Source organism: Oratosquilla oratoria, chromosome 14 (genome assembly GCF_046742065.1).
Source record: "Oratosquilla oratoria isolate Oo_2021 chromosome 14, ASM4674206v1, whole genome shotgun sequence".
In the NCBI taxonomy this organism is placed as follows: domain Eukaryota; kingdom Metazoa; phylum Arthropoda; class Malacostraca; order Stomatopoda; family Squillidae; genus Oratosquilla; species Oratosquilla oratoria.
Window position 1 is genome coordinate 16,459,652 of NC_134790.1, and position 22,500 is coordinate 16,482,151.

General features: G+C 43.6%; 1 protein-coding gene across 7 annotated transcripts in view; it reads left to right on the forward strand.

Annotated features, from left to right (window-relative positions):
* The window catches only part of LOC143032740 (uncharacterized), a 126,653-nt gene that overhangs the window by 52,493 nt on the left and 51,660 nt on the right, over positions 1 to 22,500 (forward strand). For all 7 annotated transcript variants that reach the window (XM_076197695.1, XM_076197693.1, XM_076197697.1 and 4 more), the window contains 7 exons: positions 4,874 to 5,248; positions 5,988 to 6,186; positions 6,757 to 6,864; positions 8,648 to 8,895; positions 13,409 to 13,577; positions 14,228 to 14,360; positions 21,003 to 21,178. In XM_076197695.1, the coding sequence (XP_076053810.1) occupies positions 4,874 to 5,248; positions 5,988 to 6,186; positions 6,757 to 6,864; positions 8,648 to 8,895; positions 13,409 to 13,577; positions 14,228 to 14,360; positions 21,003 to 21,178 (1,408 nt within the window). The remainder of the gene's footprint in view (positions 1 to 4,873; positions 5,249 to 5,987; positions 6,187 to 6,756; positions 6,865 to 8,647; positions 8,896 to 13,408; positions 13,578 to 14,227; positions 14,361 to 21,002; positions 21,179 to 22,500) is intronic.

Genomic DNA, 22,500 nt, shown 5'->3' on the forward strand with positions numbered 1-22,500 from the left:
GAAAGAGAGAGGGAGAAAGAGAGAGAGGGAGAAAGGTAGAAAGAAAGAGAAAGGGAGAAAGAAAGGGAGAAAGAAAGGGAGAAGGAAAGGGAGAAAGAGAAAGAGAGAGAGAAAAAGAGAAATAGAGAGAGGGAGAATGAGACAGGGAGAAAGAGAGGGAGAAAAAAAGAAAGGGAGAAAGAGAAAGAGAAAAAAGAAAGTGAGGGAGAAAGATAAAGAGAGGGAGAAGAGGGAGAAAGAAAGAGAGGGAGAAAGAAAGAGAGGGAAAAAGAAAGAGAGGGAGAAAGACAGTGAGGGAGAAAGACAGTGAGGGAGAAAGAAAGAGAGAGGGAGAAAGAAAGAGAGGGAGAAAGAGAGAGAAAGAGAGAGAAAGAGAAAGAAAGAAAGAGAGAGAGTGAGTGAGAAAGATATAAAGACAGAGCAAGAGAGAGAGAGGGAGAGAGAGAGAGGGAAAGAGAGAGAGACAGAGAGAACAAGATAGAGACAGAGAGCAAGACAGAGAGAGAGAGAGAGCAAGATAGAGAGAAAGAGGGAGAGAGAGAGAGAGAGAGCCGCTCCTCGGAGTCTGCGCTCGGCTCTTGCTCTATCTGTTTTGGTTGCAACGGGAGACCTGGTCATTACTCATCATCTTCAGGCTACGGCTTCTTTAATTAACATTTCGCCAAGTTAATCAGCATTTCAAGCACTCCCTCCTTCGGGGCGGAGGGAGGGAGGGAGGGAGGGAGGGAGGGAGGGAGGGAGGGAGGGAGGGGGTGGGGGATGATTTTAGGTCTTGCGAGGAGGAAGAGGAGGAGTGGCCACCCTGACGATATATACATATATATATATATATTATTATTTTTTGCTGTTGTTCTTGTTGTTTTTGTTGTTATTGTTCTTGTTGTTCTTCTTCGCGTTCTTCTTCTTCTTCGGGTTCTTCTTCTTCTTCTTCTTCTTCTTTTTCGCGTTCTTCTTCTTTCTTCTTCTTCGCGTTCTTCTTCTTCATGTTCTTCTTCATTTTCTTTCATTTCTTCTTAATATTTTTCTTAATCTTGTTCTTCCTCTTCCTCTTATTCTTCCTCTTCTTCTTCCTCTTCATTTCTTCTTCATCTTCATCATCATCATCTTCTTCATCATCATCATCTTCTTCATCATCATCATCTTCATCTTCATCATCTTCTTCATCTTCATCATCTTTGCCTTCTTCTTCTTCATTTTTTCTTCATTTTTTTCATTTTCTCTTTTATTTCTTCTTAATCTTCTTCTTAATCTTGTTCTTCCTCTTCCTCTTCTTCTTGCTCTTCTTTATTCATCTTCATCATCATCTTCATCTTCATCATCTTCGCATTTTTCTTCGTCTTCTTCCTCTTCATTTTCTTCTCTTTCGTCTTCTTCATAGTTTTCTTCTTCGTTTTCTTCTCCATCTTCTTCTTCTTCTTCTTCATCGTTCTCTTCTTCGTTTGGGTCTCCATCTTCTTCTTCTTCTTCTTCTTCTTCTTCATCATCGTTCTCTTCTTCATTTCCTTCTCCATCTTCTTCTTCTTCATCTTCATCATTCTCTTCATCGTTCTCTTCTTCGTTTTCTTCTCCATCTTCTTCTTCTTCTTCATCATCGTTTTCTTCATCGTTCTCTTCATCGTTCTCTTCATCGTTCTCTTCTTCGTTTTCTTCTCCATCTTCTTCTTCTTCTTCTTCATCGTTGTCTTCATCGGTCTCTTCATCGTTCTCTTCTTCGTTTTCTTCTCCATCTTCATCTTCATTGTTTTCTTCATCGTTCTCTTCATCGTTTTCTTCACCATCTTCTTCGTCTTCCTCTTCGTCTTCGTCTTCTTTTTCGTTTTCTTCTTCTTCTTCTTCTTCTTCTTCATCGTTCTCTTCATCGTTTTCTTCACCATCTTCTTCGTCTTCCTCTTCGTCTTCGTCTTCTTTTTCGTTTTCTTCTTCTTCTTCTTCTTCTTCTTCTTCATCGTTCTCTTCATCGTTTTCTTCACCATCTTCTTCGTCTTCCTCTTCGTCTTCTTCTTCGTCTTCTTCTTCGTTTTCTTCTTCTTCTTCTTCTTCTTCATCGTTCTCTTCATCGTTTTCTTCGTCTTCTTCTTCGTCTTCTTCTTCGTCTTCTTCTTTGTTCTCTGCTTCGTTTTCTTCTTCGTTTTTTTCTTCGTTTTTTTCTTCGTTTTTTTTCTTCGTTTTCTTCTTCTTCTTCTTCATCGTTTTCTTCTTCTTGTTCTTGTTCTTGTTCTTCTTCTTCATCTTTTTCTTTTTCTTCTTCACCGTTTTCTTCTTCGTTTTCTTCATCTTATTCATTTTCATCTTTTTCTTCGTCTTCTTCGTTTTCTTCTTCTTCTTCGTCGCCTTCCTCTTCGCCTTCCTCGTTTTCTAAATCTTCTTTTTCTTTATCCTCTTCACCTTTTTCATCTTCATCTTCATTTTTTTTCTTTTTCTTCTTCTTCGTCTTCTTCTCTTGGTTTCCTCGAGGATAAACAAGACACTCGGGGTTGGGCAAGTCTGCGTGGATTTCAGTATGTGGGTCGCCAACTTTTTTTTTTTTTTTTTTTTTTTTTTTTTGTATTCTCAGTAACATCCCCAATGCCACACACATTCCAACGAAGGCTATTTACTTGCCTTGAGTTTAAAACAACTTAATATGAGTGCGGGGGTGGGGGGTTAGTACACACACACCCTCAGGCTCTATCCAAGACGACTTTATTCGTTTCTATGATGACCACCCACGGTCTCAAAGGCGTTGTAGTGGCGTCATCGGAAGCGTGCTGGTCTCGCATTCGCTTAGTTGTGGGTTCGAATCCCGCACTCCTCTCATATTCCCAGCAGTGGGTATCAGATACCTGCCCTCACAGTCCCCAGAGCTCATAGAGCAAAGGTGACGACTTCGGCCGTAGGTACTCAGCGCCTCCTGGCGTAGGCTCCTCCTTTGCCCAATAGTCTCATCCTACCGTTCAGCCAGCCATAACAAAGACAACAAGTCACACATTCGGGGACATCCTTCCCATTCTTTCCAGTCCTCCTCGAAGCCAGAAGAAACTCAAGGAAGAGCGCCACTGTGGGGGAAGGGGTCGAGGGGGACCTCATCAAGTCTTTGCTTGAGTGTTTACAGACACTAAAGCAGGACCCTCCGTCTCTCCTCTCTTCAGATCCCCTCACCCGCCCGACCCAAACTTTTTTTTTTTTTTTTTTATGAAATTATATACATCTTTTTTTCTGGTTCTATCTTTTTCTATTTATGTCTTCATAGAAAAGAGGTTAGGGTGACTGATAGAATTATAGTTTGCACGTGTGTAATGGCAGGTACTTGTTCTTGAAATTATTATTATTATTATTATTATTATTATTATTATTATTTTTTTTTTTTTTTTTTTTTTTTTAGTAGATGATTTATGACTTCCCAGTGGGGTCGCGCCCCCTACTTTGGAAACCACTGGTCTCTCTCCTATTTACCGAACCCCAGCCGTCCCGGGTGGCACTCCCGTTCTGTCACCAGGTGATTTTACTCAATCCTGTGTCAACCCCACAGAGAAGAGTTGTTGGTTCTCTCGCTTGGCCCCTTTTGTCCCGGGTGCCAATTGTTCGTTTTATTAATTCTGTCGCCAGGCGATTTAATTCATTTCCGTAGACCCCCGTTGGTGAACGATAGTGTGAGCCCAACACTACTCCTCCCGTTTATTTGGTCATTAAATAATGCAGAGGTGGGCGGTCCGATTCGGAAGTCCGATTATCCGATTGTCCAATTATCCGATTAATCGGACGATCGTTTTCGAATCGGATAATTGAATCGGACTAACCACCGCCAAACGAATCGGATAGTCGAATTGGACTAACCACTGCCAAAGGAATCGGATAATCGAATCGGATTAACCACCGCCAAAGGAATCGGATATTCGAATCGGACTAACCACCGCCAAACGAATCGGATAATCGAATCGGACTAACCACCGGCAAAGGAATCGGATATTCGAATCGCACTAACCACCGCCAAACGAATTCGGACTTGACGAGCTGGCGAATTGGTAATCGTTAATCGGACTTCAATTTTTTAGAACCGCGTTCACCTCTTGATTAAATGGACAAAGAGGAGCATTACATATTAACTTTTTTATATGCGATTGTGGACTTTTGAAAGTTCACAATAAATCATTTCTATACCAACATGTTATTTCGGCTGACTCTCCTCACCACTCCTACGAAGTGGGAAGTGAGAAACCCCTGTTAAAGCAAAACACTGTCAGTTGCGGTAAGCCGTTGGTTCTTTTAGGCCGATGTTTGGGTCGCCTCCCCGCCTAGCCAGGACTGTTCGGAACCCCGCAATGGGTCCCGGGAATCGAATTCTGGCTAAGACCTGACGATTTTATCGAGGCGGCGTGAATGGGGAGGTAACTTTATATTTCTTGAAGATTTAAATGTGATTAATTATGATTCGACCTATTCGAGAACTTCCGTCGCCATTAAGAACTATACTTAATGAAACCTTAAGTCCCTGGAGAAATAATAATAATAACAATAACTATAACAATAACAACAGAAATAGCACTGTAAATAACATTAAAAATAGCAATAAAATTAATAAAAATAACAATAGAAATACCAATAAAATAACAATGACAATAACAAATAACAAAAACAGATAATAACAATGATAACATAAAGACACCATTAAAAGAAAAGATTAACTATGATTTTTTAGTTGTTATTTTTATTGCACAAAGATGGACTAACTCAAAAACCTTCTTCCTCCTTCTCCTCCTCCTCCTCCTCCTCTTCCTACTCCTCATTTTCCTCCTTCTCTTCCTCCTCCCTCCTTCTCTTCCTACTCCTCATTTTCCTCCTCCTCCCTTCCTTCTCCACCTCTTCCTCATCCTCACTCCTCCTCCTCCTCCAACAGAGCTCGACCCAGACCAAGTACCATCATGAGTGTCAACAGCACGAAGGGCGAGGTGGGAGACAAGGAAGAGCCGACCCACCTGACTCACCACGCACAGCAACACCACCAGGCGCAGCACGCGCAACACCACCAGACGCATCACCGCCACGCGCATCACCACCAGCAACAACAACAACAGCAAGAGGTGCTGAGAGCCGTCTCGCCGCATGACATGACCCAAGCAGCGGCTGCGGCGGCGGCTGCGGCAGCCTCCAGCGTGGCTTCCGAAGTGACGCTCCCAGTGGCGCTCATCCCGCAGCACGAGATGGGCACCGTCACCATCGTCACCGAGCCTTGGCATCAACCCCGAGGCGGTACGCCCCATGAACACGCCAGGTGAGTGTGGTTGGGGGAGAAGGGTGGAAAGTGATGGGGGGGTTAATGGGGGTGATGCAGGGTTAATGGAGGTTGATGGAGGGGGGTTATGGGGTTAATGGGGTGTGATGGAGGGGTGATGGAGGGTTAATGGGAGTGATGGAGGGTTAATGGGGGTGATGGAGAGTTAATGGGGGTGATGGAGAGTTAATGGGGGTGATGAAGGGTTAATGGTGGTTAGTGGGGGATGACGGAGGGTTAGTAGGGGGTGACGGAGGGTTAGTGGGGGTGACGGAGGGTTAGTGTGGGGTGACGGAGGGTTAGTGGGGGTGACGGAGGGTTAGTGGGGGGTGACGGAGGGTTAGTGGGGGGTGACGGAGGGTTAGTGGGGGTGACGGAGGGTTAGTGGGGGGTGACGGAGGATTAATGGAGGTGATGGAGAGTTAATTGTATGTATGTGTGTGTGTGTGTGTGTGTGTGTATGTGTGTGTGTGTGTGTGTGTGTGTGTGTGTGTGTGTGTGTGTGTGTGTGTGTGTGTGTGTGTGTGTGTGCACGCGCGTGCGTGCGTGCGTGTGTGTGTGCACGTGTGTGCGTGTGTGTATCTGCCAGCCTCCCGAGGACTTGAACCGTTAGTGCGCAAGGTCACATACCCAGTGAAGAGGTCACGACTTGCTGACAACGCGACCTCGTAAATAACGAGACTCGTTCGTTTCCGACAGACTACTAGTTACCAACTACCTCCGACTCCTTTTCCTCCAGTTCCCCTCCTTCGGGGTGTCCGACTCCGGTGTCTGACGGAGTTGTCACCAACGTCATCATCCGGGACGATGTGTCGTTGTCGGCACGTCCTCCTCAAGTCAAGCAGGAGGAGGAGGAACAGGAGCTGAAGCACGCTTACACCACTCACCACCACCACCACCATCTCCCACACAAGATCGAGATGGCCAAGGCCTCCTGGGTGAGTTCTTCTTCGTTTTTATTTATTTATTTATTCGTTTATTTATTTATGTTATTTATCTATTTATTTTTGCATAAGTTTCTCGCCCTCCCGTGCCACTCTTTCTGTTCTCTTTCGCTTTCTCATGTCTTCTCTCTCTCTCTTTCGTTCTCTCTCTCTCTCTCTCCCTCTCTCTTTCATCCACTCCCCCCTTTCTTTCCCTTCCTCCCCCCCCTTTCTTTGCCTCCTCCCCTCTCTTTCTCCCTTCTTTCACTCTCCCTTTCTCCCCCTCTCTCTCCTTCTCTCTCTCCCTTTCATCAACTCCCCCCTTTCTTTCCCTTCCTCCCCTCTCTTACTCTCTCTTCCTCCCCTCTTTCACTCTCCCTTTCTCCCCCCTCTCTATCCCTCTCTCCCATTCTCCCCCACCCTCTCTCCCTTTCATCCTCCCTCTCTCCATCTCTCTCTCTATTTCTCCCCCCCTCTCCTCCCTTTCATCCCCTTCCATCTCTCTCTTTTTCATTTCCCTCTCCCTGGCTCTCTTTACAACCCCCATTCCTCTCTTTAAAACCTCTTTTTCCTCTCCTTTAACAGTCTCTCTTTCAGGTGAAGGGCGAGACTTCCACGCCCACTCCCCCTCCGCCTCTGCCGCCTCCCTCGGCGACAACACACATCCCGTCAACAGTGCACGACATTGAACAGGTAAGATGGACGTTCCTGGTCTCTTTTTTTTCTGATGGGGATTTAATTGAAAATCATATTTATACGAGCCGTTTTGGGAGGGGCAATAGGCAATAATAATAAGAATGATGATAATGATAATGATAATAATGATAATGATAATAATAACAATAATAACAACAACAATGATAATAACAACAATGATAATGATAATGATAACATTAAAGTGAAAGAAAATAGAATAGAATAGATAAGTGAATAAATAATTCATAAATAGATATATACATAGATACATAGACATACATACATACATACATACTGTGTATGTATGCATACATGCATACATAGATTAATAAATAGATAAACGAATAAATAAAGTAAATCAAATAGTAAATAACTAAATAAATTGATAGGTATGATTAAACAGATAAATATCAAATAAACTAGAATGTATAGAAATAAATAAATAAATGTATTGATAAATATATGTTAATTATTTAATTACTTAAAATAAGTAAACGTAAACATGGAATAATATAAATACATCGATATCTGTTACCCATTCTTCCACAATATGGACCTCTACCCCATCACTACATTACAAAGGAGGGGAGGAGGGGGGAGTAGGAGGGGAGGAGAGGAGGGGTGTAGGAGAGGAGGAGAGGAGGAGGAGAAGAGGAGGAGAGGAGAAGTGAAGGAGGAGGGGAGGAGAGGAGGAGGGGAGGAGAGGAGGAGGAGGAGGAGGAGGAGGAGGAGGAGGAGGAGGAGGAGGAGAGGAGGAGAGGAGGAGAGGAGGAGGAGGAGGAGAGGAGGAGGAGGAGGAGGAGGGGAGGAGGAGGAGAGGAGGAGCAGGAGGAAAGGAAGAGAGGAGGAGGAGGGAAGAAGGAAAGGAGGAGGAAGAGGGGAGGAGGAGAGAAGGAGGAGAGGAGGAGGAGAGGAGGAGGAGGAGAGGAGGAGGAGGGGAGGAGGAGAGGAGGGGAGGAGGAGAGGAGGAGAGGAGGAGGAGGAGGAGGAGGAGGAGGAGGAGGAGGAGGGGAGGAGGAGGAGGAGGAGGGGAGGAGGAGAGGGAGGAGGAGGAGGAGGAGGAGGAGGAGGAGGAGGAGGAGTGGAAGAGGAAGGCAGGAGAGGAGGAGGAGGAGAGGAGGAGGAGGAGGAGAGGAGGAGAGGAGGAGTGGAAGAGGAGGGGAGGAGTGGAGGAGGAGAGAGAATATCTGACAAAGGTCAATTACGCTGACTTTACAGCCTGACACTGGCACTGATATCAAATCATATCAGCGATCAGACATTTTTTTGCGTGAGACAGGTTAAAAAACAACAACACAATTCTTAAAGTCATGAATAGTTGTCATTAGAGCAATAGTGATAGGTGTCAGTGATAGTAAGATGAAATTATCTAACCTCCACTACTATCATCAGCAATCCAATGTTACTATCACTATCTGTACTATCACAATCGACAGTAATAGTGATACTGTGGGAGTTCCCATCGTCACCATCACCAACATCATCATCATCATTATCACTAACACCATCGTCGTCATCATCATCATCATCATCATAGACACCTCCATCATTATCATCATCACCATCATCTTCTCCATCATTTCCTCTTCTCCATCTCCTCTTCCCTATTGCCCCTCCTACTCATGCTTCTCCTCCTCCTCTTCCTCCTCCTCCTCCTTCTCCTCTTCTTCTTCCTCCTCCTCCTCCGCCCCAAAATAGCCCATCCCCGAGGAGCCTACATCATTACATCAACATCCTCCCATCGCTCCACAAGTAGGTTTTAACCCACTCTTCCTCTCAGCCCAGTCTCCCGCAGAGTGTGGTCGTCTACGGCGAAAGCACACACACCCTAGACCCCCACGCCCACGTCCACGCCCTCGACCACGCGTCGACCAGCAGCGCTAGCACCAGCACACACGCCCACCTGACCCACCCGCCGCCCACCGAGGGTGCCACCTACGCCACACTCGAATCAGCGCCGGCCATCACCACGCTGGCCTCGATCCCGTATGCAGCCGATCCGTCCTACTATTATTATAAGCCAGAGATGTAAGTCTGTCCAACTCAAAACACGTATCTGTGCATATACTTGCATATAATCACGAGAGCAAATAAACTCACGAGATAAGGGAGAATGAAAAATCGGAAATGTCAGCAAACTCCATTGAGAAGAAAACTGTTTATGCCCAGCAGCGGTCATACAAATACTATACTCTTAAATATATGCACGTACACACACACACACACACGCACGTACACAAACACACACACGCGCGCGCGTACGCATATAAATCTATTAGCGCCAAGGCCTTCTTCGATGATTCTTGCCTCTCTCTCTCTCTCTCTCTCTCTCTCTCTCTCTCTCTCTCTCTCTCTCTCTCTCTCTCTCTCTCTCTCTCTCTCTCTCTCTCTCTCTCTATCTGTCTCTCTCTCTGTCTTTTTTTTTTTTAGTTCTTCCTTTATGCTGTCAGTCCAATTCTTCCGGTATTTCCCGGTTGTTCTGGCTCCCTCCGACCTCCATTCCAACGTCTTTCTGGATGCATCTTTTGATGTGCCCATACCATCTCAAATGATTTGTTCCACAAATTTCTTCCATTTTTTCCTATCCCTCCGTTCATTTTCGTTCACTGGCCACAGGATTCTCATTTCTATCATCCCTATCCTATTTTGAGGTCTTTGTACTTCTATTCCACATTTCTGGGTCACATTATTGGTCTTTGTATAATTGATTATGTTAGAATTTTTTTCCCCTCAGGAATTTTCTTGTCTTTGAGCAAGCCAATAAGTTTGGTATGTTGTTGTTGTAGCTGTTGTTGTAATTGTTGTTGTTGTCGTAATTGTTGTTGTTTGTTGTTGTTGTTGTTATTGTTGATGCTGTTGTTGTGGACTGTAATTTTCCGACGCTTTTATCCTCTCTGGAATGTTTTCCACACTTTTCCATTCTGTAATATCCTACTTTGTGAGAGCCCTTCTTTCAGAATAAACACACAGGCACTTGCGTGAGTCAACTTGAGGGGTTCTACTTCCACCAGAGCTTTACTTTAATCTGTGTTTATATGCATCCCATTGTCCACAAGGGGCGTCTCTCCAATCGGCCACCAATTCTTCCTCAAAGTCCTTTTGTTCCAAGATCGTTTGTATATCCAAGTCATCGGATCTATGAACTGGGCAGACAACAATGGAAACAAAACACAACCCTTCCTCGCTCCGTTGTAGCCACATCGAACCATTATGCTACTCTCTAGTGAGCTCATTCGTACTTACATGATGCACGGTCAATATGTTTCTCCTCAGCCTCTTCTTCCTTAGTATTTCATACACTGAGTGTCCTAAAACTACCAGTATGTAACGGCACACTGTCAAAGGCTTTTCGTAGGTCCAAAAAGGCAAAGTACAAGGATATGTTCTATTCCCATATTCCACAGAGTCGGTCTCCAAAGACCCTTCGTCTTCAAAGACAGACGTGTCTGTTACAGACGCCAGACACGATCGTGCCTGTAGTCTACGTATCTTGGCATCCACTTTTGAACGCAGACGCTTTGGGACGAATGTTGGTAATTACAGACAGTAAATGCGTTATCACACTGGGCAAAATTTCCTCCGACAGTTGGAGGAGATTTGAATTCCGCAGCTTTCGGGAAGGAATATGCTGGAGGTAGATAATATTCCTCCAGAATATTGAATGATATTCTATGTAATATTGTTGAGGAAACAAAATATTTTGCCTCGGTGATTTTACGGTGGCAAAAGTACTGAAGGTGAACAGTTACGCCGATTAGTTGGAGGTTGGAGGAAAATAGCTCTCAGTGTGATAACTCTTTAGGACACAGAAAGAGAGACGCTGTGTGTGGATGTAAACACCAACCCAGTCCTTGTCGTCTACCTTGAGAATCCTTAAAAATATTTTTTTTTTCTTTAATTTCTATTAACTACTGGTCTCGTCGTAACAGTAGGCGACGTCCATATCTCAGACGTGATGGTATCCACCTTGGATTACACGTTCACGTGGCGGCACACTAAGCATTTCTCGCTAGCATGCTATTCGTTTTTGCTACTTCGTTTGGGTAGAAACGATTTCGGTTACGATCTTTTTTCTTTTTCAAGTTTCCAAATGTCAAATTACTCTTGCGTCATACAGTGAGAAGCTGAAAGACGAAATAAAAGAAGTTGAACCTAGAATACGAATATTAGATACGTTGTTGAATTCTAGAGTTAGGGAAATCTAGAATACTCTAAATGAGGTTAGTCTTCTAGTTTTTCAAAATCACAACATTTAACTAAAATCCTGAACGTGTGACGAGGGTTTAAGGACCTGGCGTCGCAAAAGCACGTGAATTAATCCCCATTGAAAGGATTAACTTGTCACATTATATAAACAGCAACGCATAACTCTACAGAATCTCTCACACTCAGTATTCCCACATTTATACATAACAAAGTACGTTGTCAGTTATTATGTAGGTAGTGAGGGATCCTTCGATATTAGAATGTCCTGTTGTAGTGTGGGGCCCATGACGTGAACAGAATCCATGGAGACCCGGGTTCGACCCCTGGCATTGGTCAGTACTCAAGGCGCAGTATACCAGTGTTGCATTTTTAGTGTTGGCACCCAGAGAGTAGGATCTAGGGAATGAGGGAGGGAAGGAGGTAAGGAAGGATTCTAAGTGGGATTATTTTTTATATTATCTTACCTTATATTACTCTATATTATCTTATCTAATCCCATTTAACTTATTTGTTAATTTATTTTTCATTCGATCTTGCCATGCTCTCTTATAATTGTAACTCAATGTGTGTATTAAGATCTGAAAATGAAAACACATGCCCAATACACAAATCGCTCATAACCAAGTAGGAGAGAGAGAGAGAGAGAGAGAGAGAGAGAGAGAGAGAGAGAGAGAGAGAGAGAAAAGAGAAAGAGAGGGGCAAGGGAGAGAGGGAGGGAGGGAGGGAGGGAGGGAGGGAGAGAGAGAGAGAGAGAGAGAGAGAGAGAGAGAGAGAGAGAGAGAGAGAGAGAGAGAGAGAGAGAGAGAGAGAGAGAGAGAGGAGGGAAAGAGGGAGGGAGAGAGAGAGGAGGGAAAGAGGGAGGGAGAGAGGAGGGAGAGAGGGAGAAAGAGAGAGAGGAAGAGAGAGAGGGACGGAGAGAGGGAGGTAGAAAGGCAGAGAGGGAGAGATATAGAGATAGAGAGTGAGGTAAGAGAGATAGAGAGAAACAGAGAAAGAGAAATAGAGAGAGCAAGAGGAAAAGTGAGAGAAAGAGAGAGATAGAGGGAGAGAGAGAGAAAAAAGAGAGAGAAAGGGGGAGAGAAAGAGAGAGAGGGAGAGAGAGAGAGGAAGAAAGAGGAGGAGGGAGAGAGGGAGAGAAAGAGGGAGGGAGAGAGGGAGAGAGGGAGGGTGAGAAAGAGGGAGAGATAGAAAGAGAAAGAGAAAGAGAGAGAGAGAGGAGAGAGAGAGAGGAAAGAGAGAGAGAGAGAGAGAGAGAGAGAGAGAGAGAGAGAGAGAGAGAGAGAGAGAGAGAGAGAGAGAGAGAGAGAGAGAGAGAGAGAGAGAGAGAGAGAGAGAGAGAGAGAGAGAGAGAGAGAGAGAGAGAGAGAGAGAGAGAGAGAGAGAGAGAGAGAGAGAGAGAGAGAGAAGAGAGAGGCAAGAGAGATAGAGAGAAAAGTAGAGAAATAGAAATAGAGAAAGAGAAAAGAGAGAGAGAGAGAGAGGAAAGCAGAGAGAAATTCAATCCCTGTAAAAAGGGGCTTAAGCAAAGCTTACCCCTTTCCTTATTATGTGGTGGGGAAGGGGGTAGGGCTTTAATGTCTTATTCCTTGCGTTTGTCTTACATATATCAAGACCAATACCTACACACGGGGGCGCTTAGCTATAGCCGAAGCCTTAGCCATTAAGAACGGCACCATTAAGGGCTACCACTGAGCAAGAAGTTAGGAAGGGGAATTTAGCGAATAAAAATGTCCCTTTATATTTGTCCTGTTTATTCACATACTTTATTTGACCTATTAATCTATTCATTATCTATTAATATATACATATATATATATATATATATATATATATATATATATATATGTATATATATATATATATATATACATATTCATTTGTACACATAGTTTCTGTTGATTTATTTTTAAGTTAATATTAGATAAATAATAATTTGATTACTTATGCATTTATTTGTTTATCTACACACTTATTTTTATCTATAAATCTATATCATTAGCTATCAATTTATATATTTGTGTACTTATTTTGTTTATTTTCACGTTATCGTTTATCTGTTCTTTATCTATACATTTGTATATTTCTGTTTGTGTTGTCATCTATTTGTATATTTTTGTTTATGTTGTTATATATTTGTATATATTTGTTATTTATTTGCATATTTTTGTTATATGTATATTTTTGTTGTTATTTATTGGTACATTTCTATAATGTCATTTATTTGTATATTTTTGTTTGTGCTGTCATATATTTGTATATTTTTATGTTGTCATTTATTTGTAAATTTTGTTTATGTTCTTATATTATCTGTATATTTTCGCTTATATTATTATAGGTACGTCAAACACGAGACGAGTCGTATGGGAAGTTACGACCTCGTCCAGCCCTCGTACCTGAGCGCCGCTCCAGTCCACAGCCACAGCACGACCCACCCCCACAGCAGCCACCTCCAGAAGACGGAGCAGACGATGTGGACCGCAGCAGATTACGGTCAACTGCCCACGGTAGGCCTCCCTGTGTACGTACGTACATGTACACACAAACGCACACACACGTACACAAACGCGTACACACACACGTGTACATACACACATACGTACACATACACACACGTATACACACACATACACACGTACGCACACACGTGCACATAAACACGCGTACACACACAAACACGTACACACACAAACACGTACACACACACAAACACCTACACACACATACACACGCGTACATGCAACCTCATGCACATTATATATTCAAATCAGGTTAGTCCTAGAATTAGCAAAGATTGTATATTGTCAGTGTATCACTGTTAACGCAATCAGCCGATTAGTATTATTATTAATATTACCATTTGTATCATTGTTATTATCACTGTTATCATTATTATTTGTATCATTAGTAGTATAATCATCATCACTATTATCATCATCATTACCATTATTATTATTATATTATACACATACAAACACACACACACACACACACACACACACACACACACACACACACACACACACACACACACACACACACACACACACACACACACACACACACACACACACACACACACACACACACACACACACACACACACACACACACATAAAGTGCTCTCTCATCCCTCCTCCTCCCACGCCCATCACAGGACATGCTGGAGCGAAGTTCGTCCTACGCCCACCACTCCTACATGACGACGCCCACGCCCGCCTGGTCCAACGCCGCCTACGATTCGGTCCTGCATACCTCTACGGGAGAAACGTATCGCAGAATTGAACCAGGTAAGCGTCTACATATATATATATATATATATATATATATATATATATATATATATATATATATATATATATATATATATTGTTGAGACATTCTGACAAGTTGAAGTGGGTGGGAAAAAGCTTGTAGCGAAACCAGTCAAGAATAATACTCGGAATAAGACTCCAGTCTTATTCATCTCCATGGCAACCCACCTACATACTACAGCGCAACATCTTTGTGTGACACACTATATTATCGAAATTAAGCGAGACTTTTTTTTCCTAACCCAAGGTATTACCAAGCAAAGATAAAACGAAACGTCGCAATTCAGTGTAACCATAGATGTATAGGCTTCCGTTTTAACAGACAGGTAATATATATATATATATATATATATATATATATATATATATATATATATATATATATATATATATATGACAAGGGAAGATGGATCAACAGGCAAATGATAAACGCATAAATAAATCAAAATTAAAACAAACACGGACAAATAGACCAAAGAGACATCAATGACATCACAAGTCTCAAAAAAAAAAAAATAAATAAACAATAAAAATCCTCCAAGCATCACCCCCGCCCCCCTCATCCCCTCTACCCTTCCCCACTTCCCCCCGGCTGGGGAACAAAGTCCTCCCCCAGAGCACAGCACCAGCCCTTCAGAATCAACACCCAGCCCCCTAGGTCCCCCTTCAGACCCCGTCAGCACCCATCAAGGTGCTCCTCCAAACCCCACCACCTCCCCCTCCATCCTGACGAAGTCTGAGGAGGTGCAAAGGTCCAGGAGGGCGTGATAACCCCTTCGGCGTAAATTAATTTACGTTTAGCCCTCGGCGCCTGCGCTCTGTCAAGACTTCATCGTCTCCGCCTTCAGGTGCCCGGCAACGCCCGCGGTACTTAAGGCCGAGTTATGGACCCCGGCTGGACTTCGTCGCCACCGCCGACGCCGTCGCCGTCGGCCGTCGTCGCGTCGTCAGGTCGGCTTGGGTCGATGGGGGACGGGGGAGAGAAGGAGAGGGAAGGGTAGAGAGAGAGAGAAGGGGGAGGGAAAAGGTAGAGAAAGGGAAAAGGGAAGGGGTAGGGGGAAAGGTAGGGAAAGGGATAGGGAAATGGGCGGGGAAGGGGGAAGGAGAAGGGGTAGGGAAAGGGGTAAGGGAAGGGGAAAAAGAAGGGGAATGGGGATGGACAGGGAAAGGGGAAAGGGAAAGGGGTGGGAGAAGGGAAGAAGGGGCAGAGAAAGGGGTAAAGAAAGGGGAAGGAGAAGGGGAATAGGCAGGGAAAGGTGAAGGGAAAGGGAAAGGGGAAAAGGGTAAGGAAAGGGGTGACGATGTGCCTTCCGAATATGTTGTTGATCTTACAGTCGCCACAGCCACTAATTGGTGACTGTCACTTGCCCAGGCTGTCTTAGCATCAACGGCGTCGACAGCATCTCAGCGCCTCCTGGGGTGTTTCCTCTTCTTAAGCTGGTGTGATGACAGATGGTGATGAACTCCACCTGTGGTACTGTGACGTATGGTGCTATTTTGACGGTGATAACGATGATAATAATAAAAAAAATGGTGCAAGTAGTTATGGTGCTAGTAACTAGGACAATGGTGCAAGTAGATATGGTGCTAGTAACTAGGACAATGGTGCAAGTAGATATGGTGCTAGTAACTAGGTCAATGGTGCAAATGGTGTGAGAAATAATGTTTCGACACGCTTGGTAGTGCAAATCACCACAACCGAGAAATTATGAAGCGACTGAAAAATTAAATGAAACTTCAGAATCCCAGGCCAATGATACGGCAACATCGGCGATGCCAATCTACGCCAGGTTATAGAAAACGGTTTGTGGTACCACATATATCATTAGTGTGTGCACGTGTGTGTGTAGGCTCACCATGGTCTTGGATCACGTATTGGACTCGTGATCGACAGCTATTTTCCTTCCCGGAAGCGAGCTCAGAGCTCATATATGACCGATCTATGGGTTACGTACACACACACCCAACTCACCGTCCACGAGAGTTGGAGTAACGACTCGCAGCACAGCGATACTGAAATTATTTCAGCCCTGGGCGGGATTCAAACCCGGACCGCCGTAGCAGCAGGCGGGAACTCTACCAACTATGCAATCGAGTCGTGTGTGTGTGTGTGTGTGTGTGTGTGTGTGTGTGTGTGTGTGTGTGTGTGTGTGTGTGTGTGTGTGTGTGTGTGTGTGTGTGTGTGTGTGTGTGTGCGTGTGTGTTTGTGTTTATGGTGAAAGTGAGGCACCGTTGGTGATACTTCTCGTGGTGGTAGCATTCATGGTTTAAGATATGGTGATTTGGTGATATTTTGATCCCTTTACATACTAGGTGATATTTTTTCCTTTTAATTCATCTTCTGGGGCAATAACCTTATGTCAATGGATCATCTATCATTTCATTAATCATCTTAACTATCATCTTTACTAAATACATGTATACTTATATAAATACACACATATATGCATATACATACACATAGTACACACACACACACACACATATATATATATATATATATATATATATATATACATGCATACACACATACATATTGCAAAGAGGTGCCTAAAGACTGGAGTTGGAAAGGTAGGAAAGAATGGCCGTTTTCTGTCGAGGCGGGAGAGTCCATCCCAGACACCCGCCACCCACTTAACACCAGACACTTCACAGACCGTTTTTATGGGCAGTTATCACCACCACTATCGTCCCCCACTATCACCATCACCGCCGTTGATCGTCATCGGCTTCGTCGGCTACGTGGTGATCACTATCACCATAAGCTTCATGAGTTATCTATCACCAGCTGGTTAAAATGTAGCACCATTTATCACCACCGACACGATAAAAGTGATAACAAGTATCTCTTCTTGGTCTGATTAACATATTTCTTAACGGGGCATTTACACGACCAAACGGTTTGTCAAACCTGGTTTGTCAAACACGTGTTTGAAGTTGTTTGACCGTGTGAATGGGGTATTTGGTTGTCAAATATGTTTGCCAAACGTGTTTGACAACCAAATACCTCCATTCACACGGTCAAACATCACTTCAAACACATGTTTGACAAACCGTTTGACAGCATAAGTGGCCCCTAATGGCTTCAGATCTCTTTGGGAAGCTTCGATGACGTCACAACGTCGTGTGATTATGAATCATGCGACATGACGTCATACTTGGCACCACAAATATAATTTTGATTTTTAACTTTTTGGAGATGAGCTAGCGATACCTATATGCAAATATGTCTACACACACACACACACACACACACACACACACACACACACACACACACAAACACACACACACACACACACACACACACACACACACACACACACACACACACACACACACACACACTACCACTGTCCTGCAGCAGCATCATAATATTTATGTCTTATTTATTATTAAGTTATCAGAGGTATATTGTGGACCTGAAGTACTATAATAACAGAGGTATGATGTGGTATATTATATCGACGAAGGAGTATACCAAAGACACATATGACTCGCTCATGGTAATCTGGCAGTATGGCCACGCCCACTGTGATCATACCTCGCTTCTGATTGGTCAAGGTAAAACCAATCTTAATAAAAAAAAAAAAAATCATAACACAAGGTGGGCACGGCCTAGGGTGCCACAGACCGTGCCACGGACCGTGCCTAAAGTGGCACCGTGGCACGAGGGTGCTTCAATACGGTGGTATCGTGGTGCCATCATGAAGCTGGGACCGACCACAGGCGCGGGGTGCAGGGTAGGATGTTCTCTGTAACCCAACATTAAGGCTGACGTGGGAACTAACATGGAGACGTGTGTGTGTACGTGTACGTGTGTGCGTGTGTCTGTGTGTACGTGTGTATGTACGTTCGTGTGTATGTACGTTCGTGTGTGTGTGTGTGTGTGTGTGTGTGTGTGTGTGTGTGTGTGTGTGTGTGTGTGTGTGTGTGTGTGTGTGTGTGTGTGTGTGTGTGTGTGTGTGTGTGTGTGTGTGTGTGTGTGTGTGTGTGTGTGTGTGTGTGTGTTTGCGAGTGTGTGTGTGTGTGTGTGTGTGTGTGTGTGTGTGTGTGTGTGTGTGTGTGTGTGTGTGTGTGTGTGTGTGTGTGTGTGTGTGTGTGCGCGTGAGTATGCGTGTGTATATGTGTATTAACCTAATTGTAATAAATAAAAAAACAATGATCAACACAAATGAATATAGATAAATAAACAAAAAAACAAGTAAGTAAACAAATAACTGAACAAATAAATGAAATAAATAAACCCCTACATTAATCATTATGGACCCTGGGCGCCACTTCCCCCCCCCCCTCCCTCCCTCCCTCCTCCCTGGCGCCAGACGATTCTGCCCGTCTCCACGCGACACCTCTCCCTCCCCCGTCTTCCCTTGCGTACTCGGTGCTCCTTTTCCTTTACGCTGGATGCCTCCAGGCGATTTTATTCATCTGTAATGGGTCGGAGATGAGATGAGGAGCCTACGCCAGGAGGCGCTGATAAACTGCGGCTGCCGAAGCCGTCGCCCTTGCTCTATGTACCAGAAGTGTTGTGTCACTGCTGGGGATTGAAGAAGAGTGCGGTAGGACTCGCGAAGGGACAGGAATGGAGATGGAATTAGGGTGAGGAGGAGGACGAGGAGGAGGACGAGGAGGAGGAGGAGGAGGAGGACGAGGAAGAGGAGGAGGAGGACGATAGGAGGAGGAGGAAGAGGGCATGGAGGAGGACGAGGAAGATGAGGAAGAGGAGGAGGACGAGGAGGAGGACGAGGAGGAGGACGAGGAGGAGGACGAGGAGGAGGAGGAAAACACCAATCTAATGTGGTGATGTATGTATTATGCTAATATCCTTTAGATATTCATAAAATTGTATTGCCTGCATTAGTACCAAGACCAAAGAAAAGGTGGATAATGGGGGAGGTGAACGAAGTCATAAGGAATCTTGTAAGGATGTCGAAGAAGAAAAAATGTGCTCGGAAGACAGAGTGGGCAGGTCTTGATTATGAGAATGTTCGGCAACCCTTATAGTCAGACGGAACAAATTTCTTTTCTTTAAGTTTAATGAAAATGTGCAGTCTGAGCCGCAGTACATAAAAAAAATAAGTTCATATTAGGAAAGAAATTTCTACAAATTATAATGATTGATGGCTACAGATCTTTTCGGAGCTGAACGAGTATATGTACATAATTTTGCCTGGAATGTTTTACAAATTTACTGTATATGACATCTTCGTTTTGAAGGAATGATTATTTTGCAAGAGGCTTCTGGAGCCACAGAAGTGACCTGAAATAGCTTCAGGTCGCCGACCACTGGACAAAGGTCAATTGACTTATTCGGTGAAGGATGAACCAAGGACAAACAGGTCCTTCTTCTGGAGAAGAAATTTCTATTTTTCTTTTTTTCAATTTCACTCGTGGGTCTTAAGCAAAAAAAAAGTCTAAAAAGGGTTGATTGCGATATCAATTGCGGGAAATGAGGATTTCTCTCTCTTATGTACTGCTGTTTCCACCTTTGCCTTCCTCTTCTTTTCTCTCTCTCTCTTTATCTCCTCTCTTTCCACATATTTTCATTCCCTATCCTCCTCTTCTATATCTTACTCTCCTCCCTTAATCTCCGCTCAAGGAAGAATGTTGGTTACTGTCTACTTCTACTCTCCCTCCGTTCATCTACTCCATCTCTCCTTTACCACTTCCATACCTCAACTCCTCGATGACTCCACCTCTTCGGGGCGATAATGCCCCCAAGGACAGAAACGCTGGTGAAGGACGAGAACCCCTCCCTCCTCTCCACTGGTTTCATCTTTATCATTCATCTCCTCCTCCTCCTCCTCCACCTCCTCCTTCTCCTCCTCCTACTCCTCCTCCTCACTCCCAATTCGGCCAGCAGACCAAAACAAAACAAATAGACTTAGTTTGATGAACAACTTCATCGTATAATGATGTATTTGTTGAACATCATTAGTCTTCTTGTTTGCTTGTTTGTGCCTTTGCTTGTGACTGTATGTGTGTGTGCGTGCATGTGCGTGAACCTGTGTGTGTGTGTGTGTGTGTGTGTGTGTGTGTGTGTGTGTGTGTGTGTGTGTGTGTGTGTGTGTGTGTGTGTGTGTGTGTGTGTGTGTGTGTGTGTGTGTGTGAACTTATACGTGTACAAGTGGGCTGAAAGTCATTTGCATACGCACACACAAGCAAAAATGTCTCTGAGAGGCGCATCAATGCTGGCATTGATGATGTCGGGCTAGCGCGCGAGCCAACCCAAAATTCCTCCATATCTAACGCCTTCTAGACGCTTACAAGCAAAAGCACGAATATACCTAGTTATTCGCAAGTGCGACAATGGTCCCTCTTCAGACCCCTTAGGTAAACTGGTAACCTCAATTTTTTATTTATTTATTTATTTATTTATTTCCATTATGTTCTTCCCCCTCCTCCAGGAGACCCCGGCAGCGCCCTTAGTCAGACCCCTTGGGTAAACTAGGAACCTCAATTTTTTTTCCTTCGTCTCACCACCTACGTTCGTCCTCCTCCTTCAGGAGACCCCAACAGCGCCCTTCGTCAGACCCCTTGGGTAAACAACCCCAATTTTTTTTTTTTTTTTTTTTTTAACTCTTCGTCTCACCACTTACGTTCTTCTTCCTTCTTCAGGAGACCCCGACAGCGCCGTCGACCGCGAGTGCGTCAACTGCGGCTCGGTGACGACTCCCCTCTGGCGCCGGGACTCTGGCGGACACTATCTCTGCAACGCCTGCGGACTCTACAGCCGCACCAACGGCATCAACAGACCGCCGATCCGCAGTCAACGAAGCCGCGCCGTCAGCCCCGTAAGTACGATCGTCAGCAACATTCAGAACCCATCAATAACAACTGTGGTGTCACACTAGGCTAGCATGCTACTTGCTTTCGCTACTTCGTTTGTGTAGAAACGACTTCGGTTACATTATTCTAGACTTCTGTAAGAACGTCTCAACAATGTGTCTAACATTCGTATTCTAGGTTTAACTTTTCTTAGTTCGTCCTTGAGCTTCTCACTGTAATATGACGCAAGATTAATTTGACATTTGGAAATTCGAAAAACAAAAGATCGTAACCGAAGTCGTTGCTACTCAAACGTAGTAGCAAAAGCAAATAGCAAAAGCAAGTAGCATGCTAGCGAGAAATGCCTAGTGTGCCGCCACATTTATACTACTATAAGAGAGAGTGACATTTTGTTGTGTTTGGACTTTGAACAAGCTTTTTGATACTGCCTCATATGAGAAACTCAACTAACATTACACGGAATAAGACGTAACTAATGAAGCTAGGTTAGTAATTAACCGTGACAAGTGCGTTTTAGTGAATAGTAAAACGGCTAATTGGGTGAAAAAATAAACAACTTTATTCATTTTAGGTTAATTTCCTTTACTGAGATCTCCAACCCAACCTTATCGGTGGGCTCATCCTGCCCCAAATAAAACAAAATAAATCGAATAATTATAATCAAATAATAAATGAATAAATCATTGAATGATTAATGTAATAAATACACAAATAGATAAATAGATAAACAAATAAATAAACAGATAAATACATACAAAATGTACATAAATAGATAAATAAACATATAAATCAATCAATCAATCAATAAAATCAATGATTTATGAATAAATGACTAAATGAATAAATAAATAACAACTAATTAGATTAGATAAATAAAAGTGAAGATAAACTGACTGACTTGCTCTTCCTCGCTTTAAGATAGTGTTAGGTTAGATTAGGCTAGATTAGGTTAGGTTAGGTTAGATTATGGGAGATGGTTAAAGAAATTTGCATAAAAATAAAAGATGGAGGATTCGTAAAAATATAACACATATCAGCATCTTTTTTTGTGTGCTAAAAACAATTAAAGTTCACTTTAAAAAAAATACTGAACGACTCCAGATAGTATTGGTTTTGAAGAATTCTCCACAAAATTGATTTACACACACACAAACACACACATACGTACATACACGTGATCTGAGACTGTGGTGAGTCACATACATACATACATACATACATACATACACACGTAATCCACGCACACATTTATATACAATCCTATGCACTCATGCATATCCAAAGCCGTGAATAAACAGCATGAAAATGAAGTACAAATAAACATTCC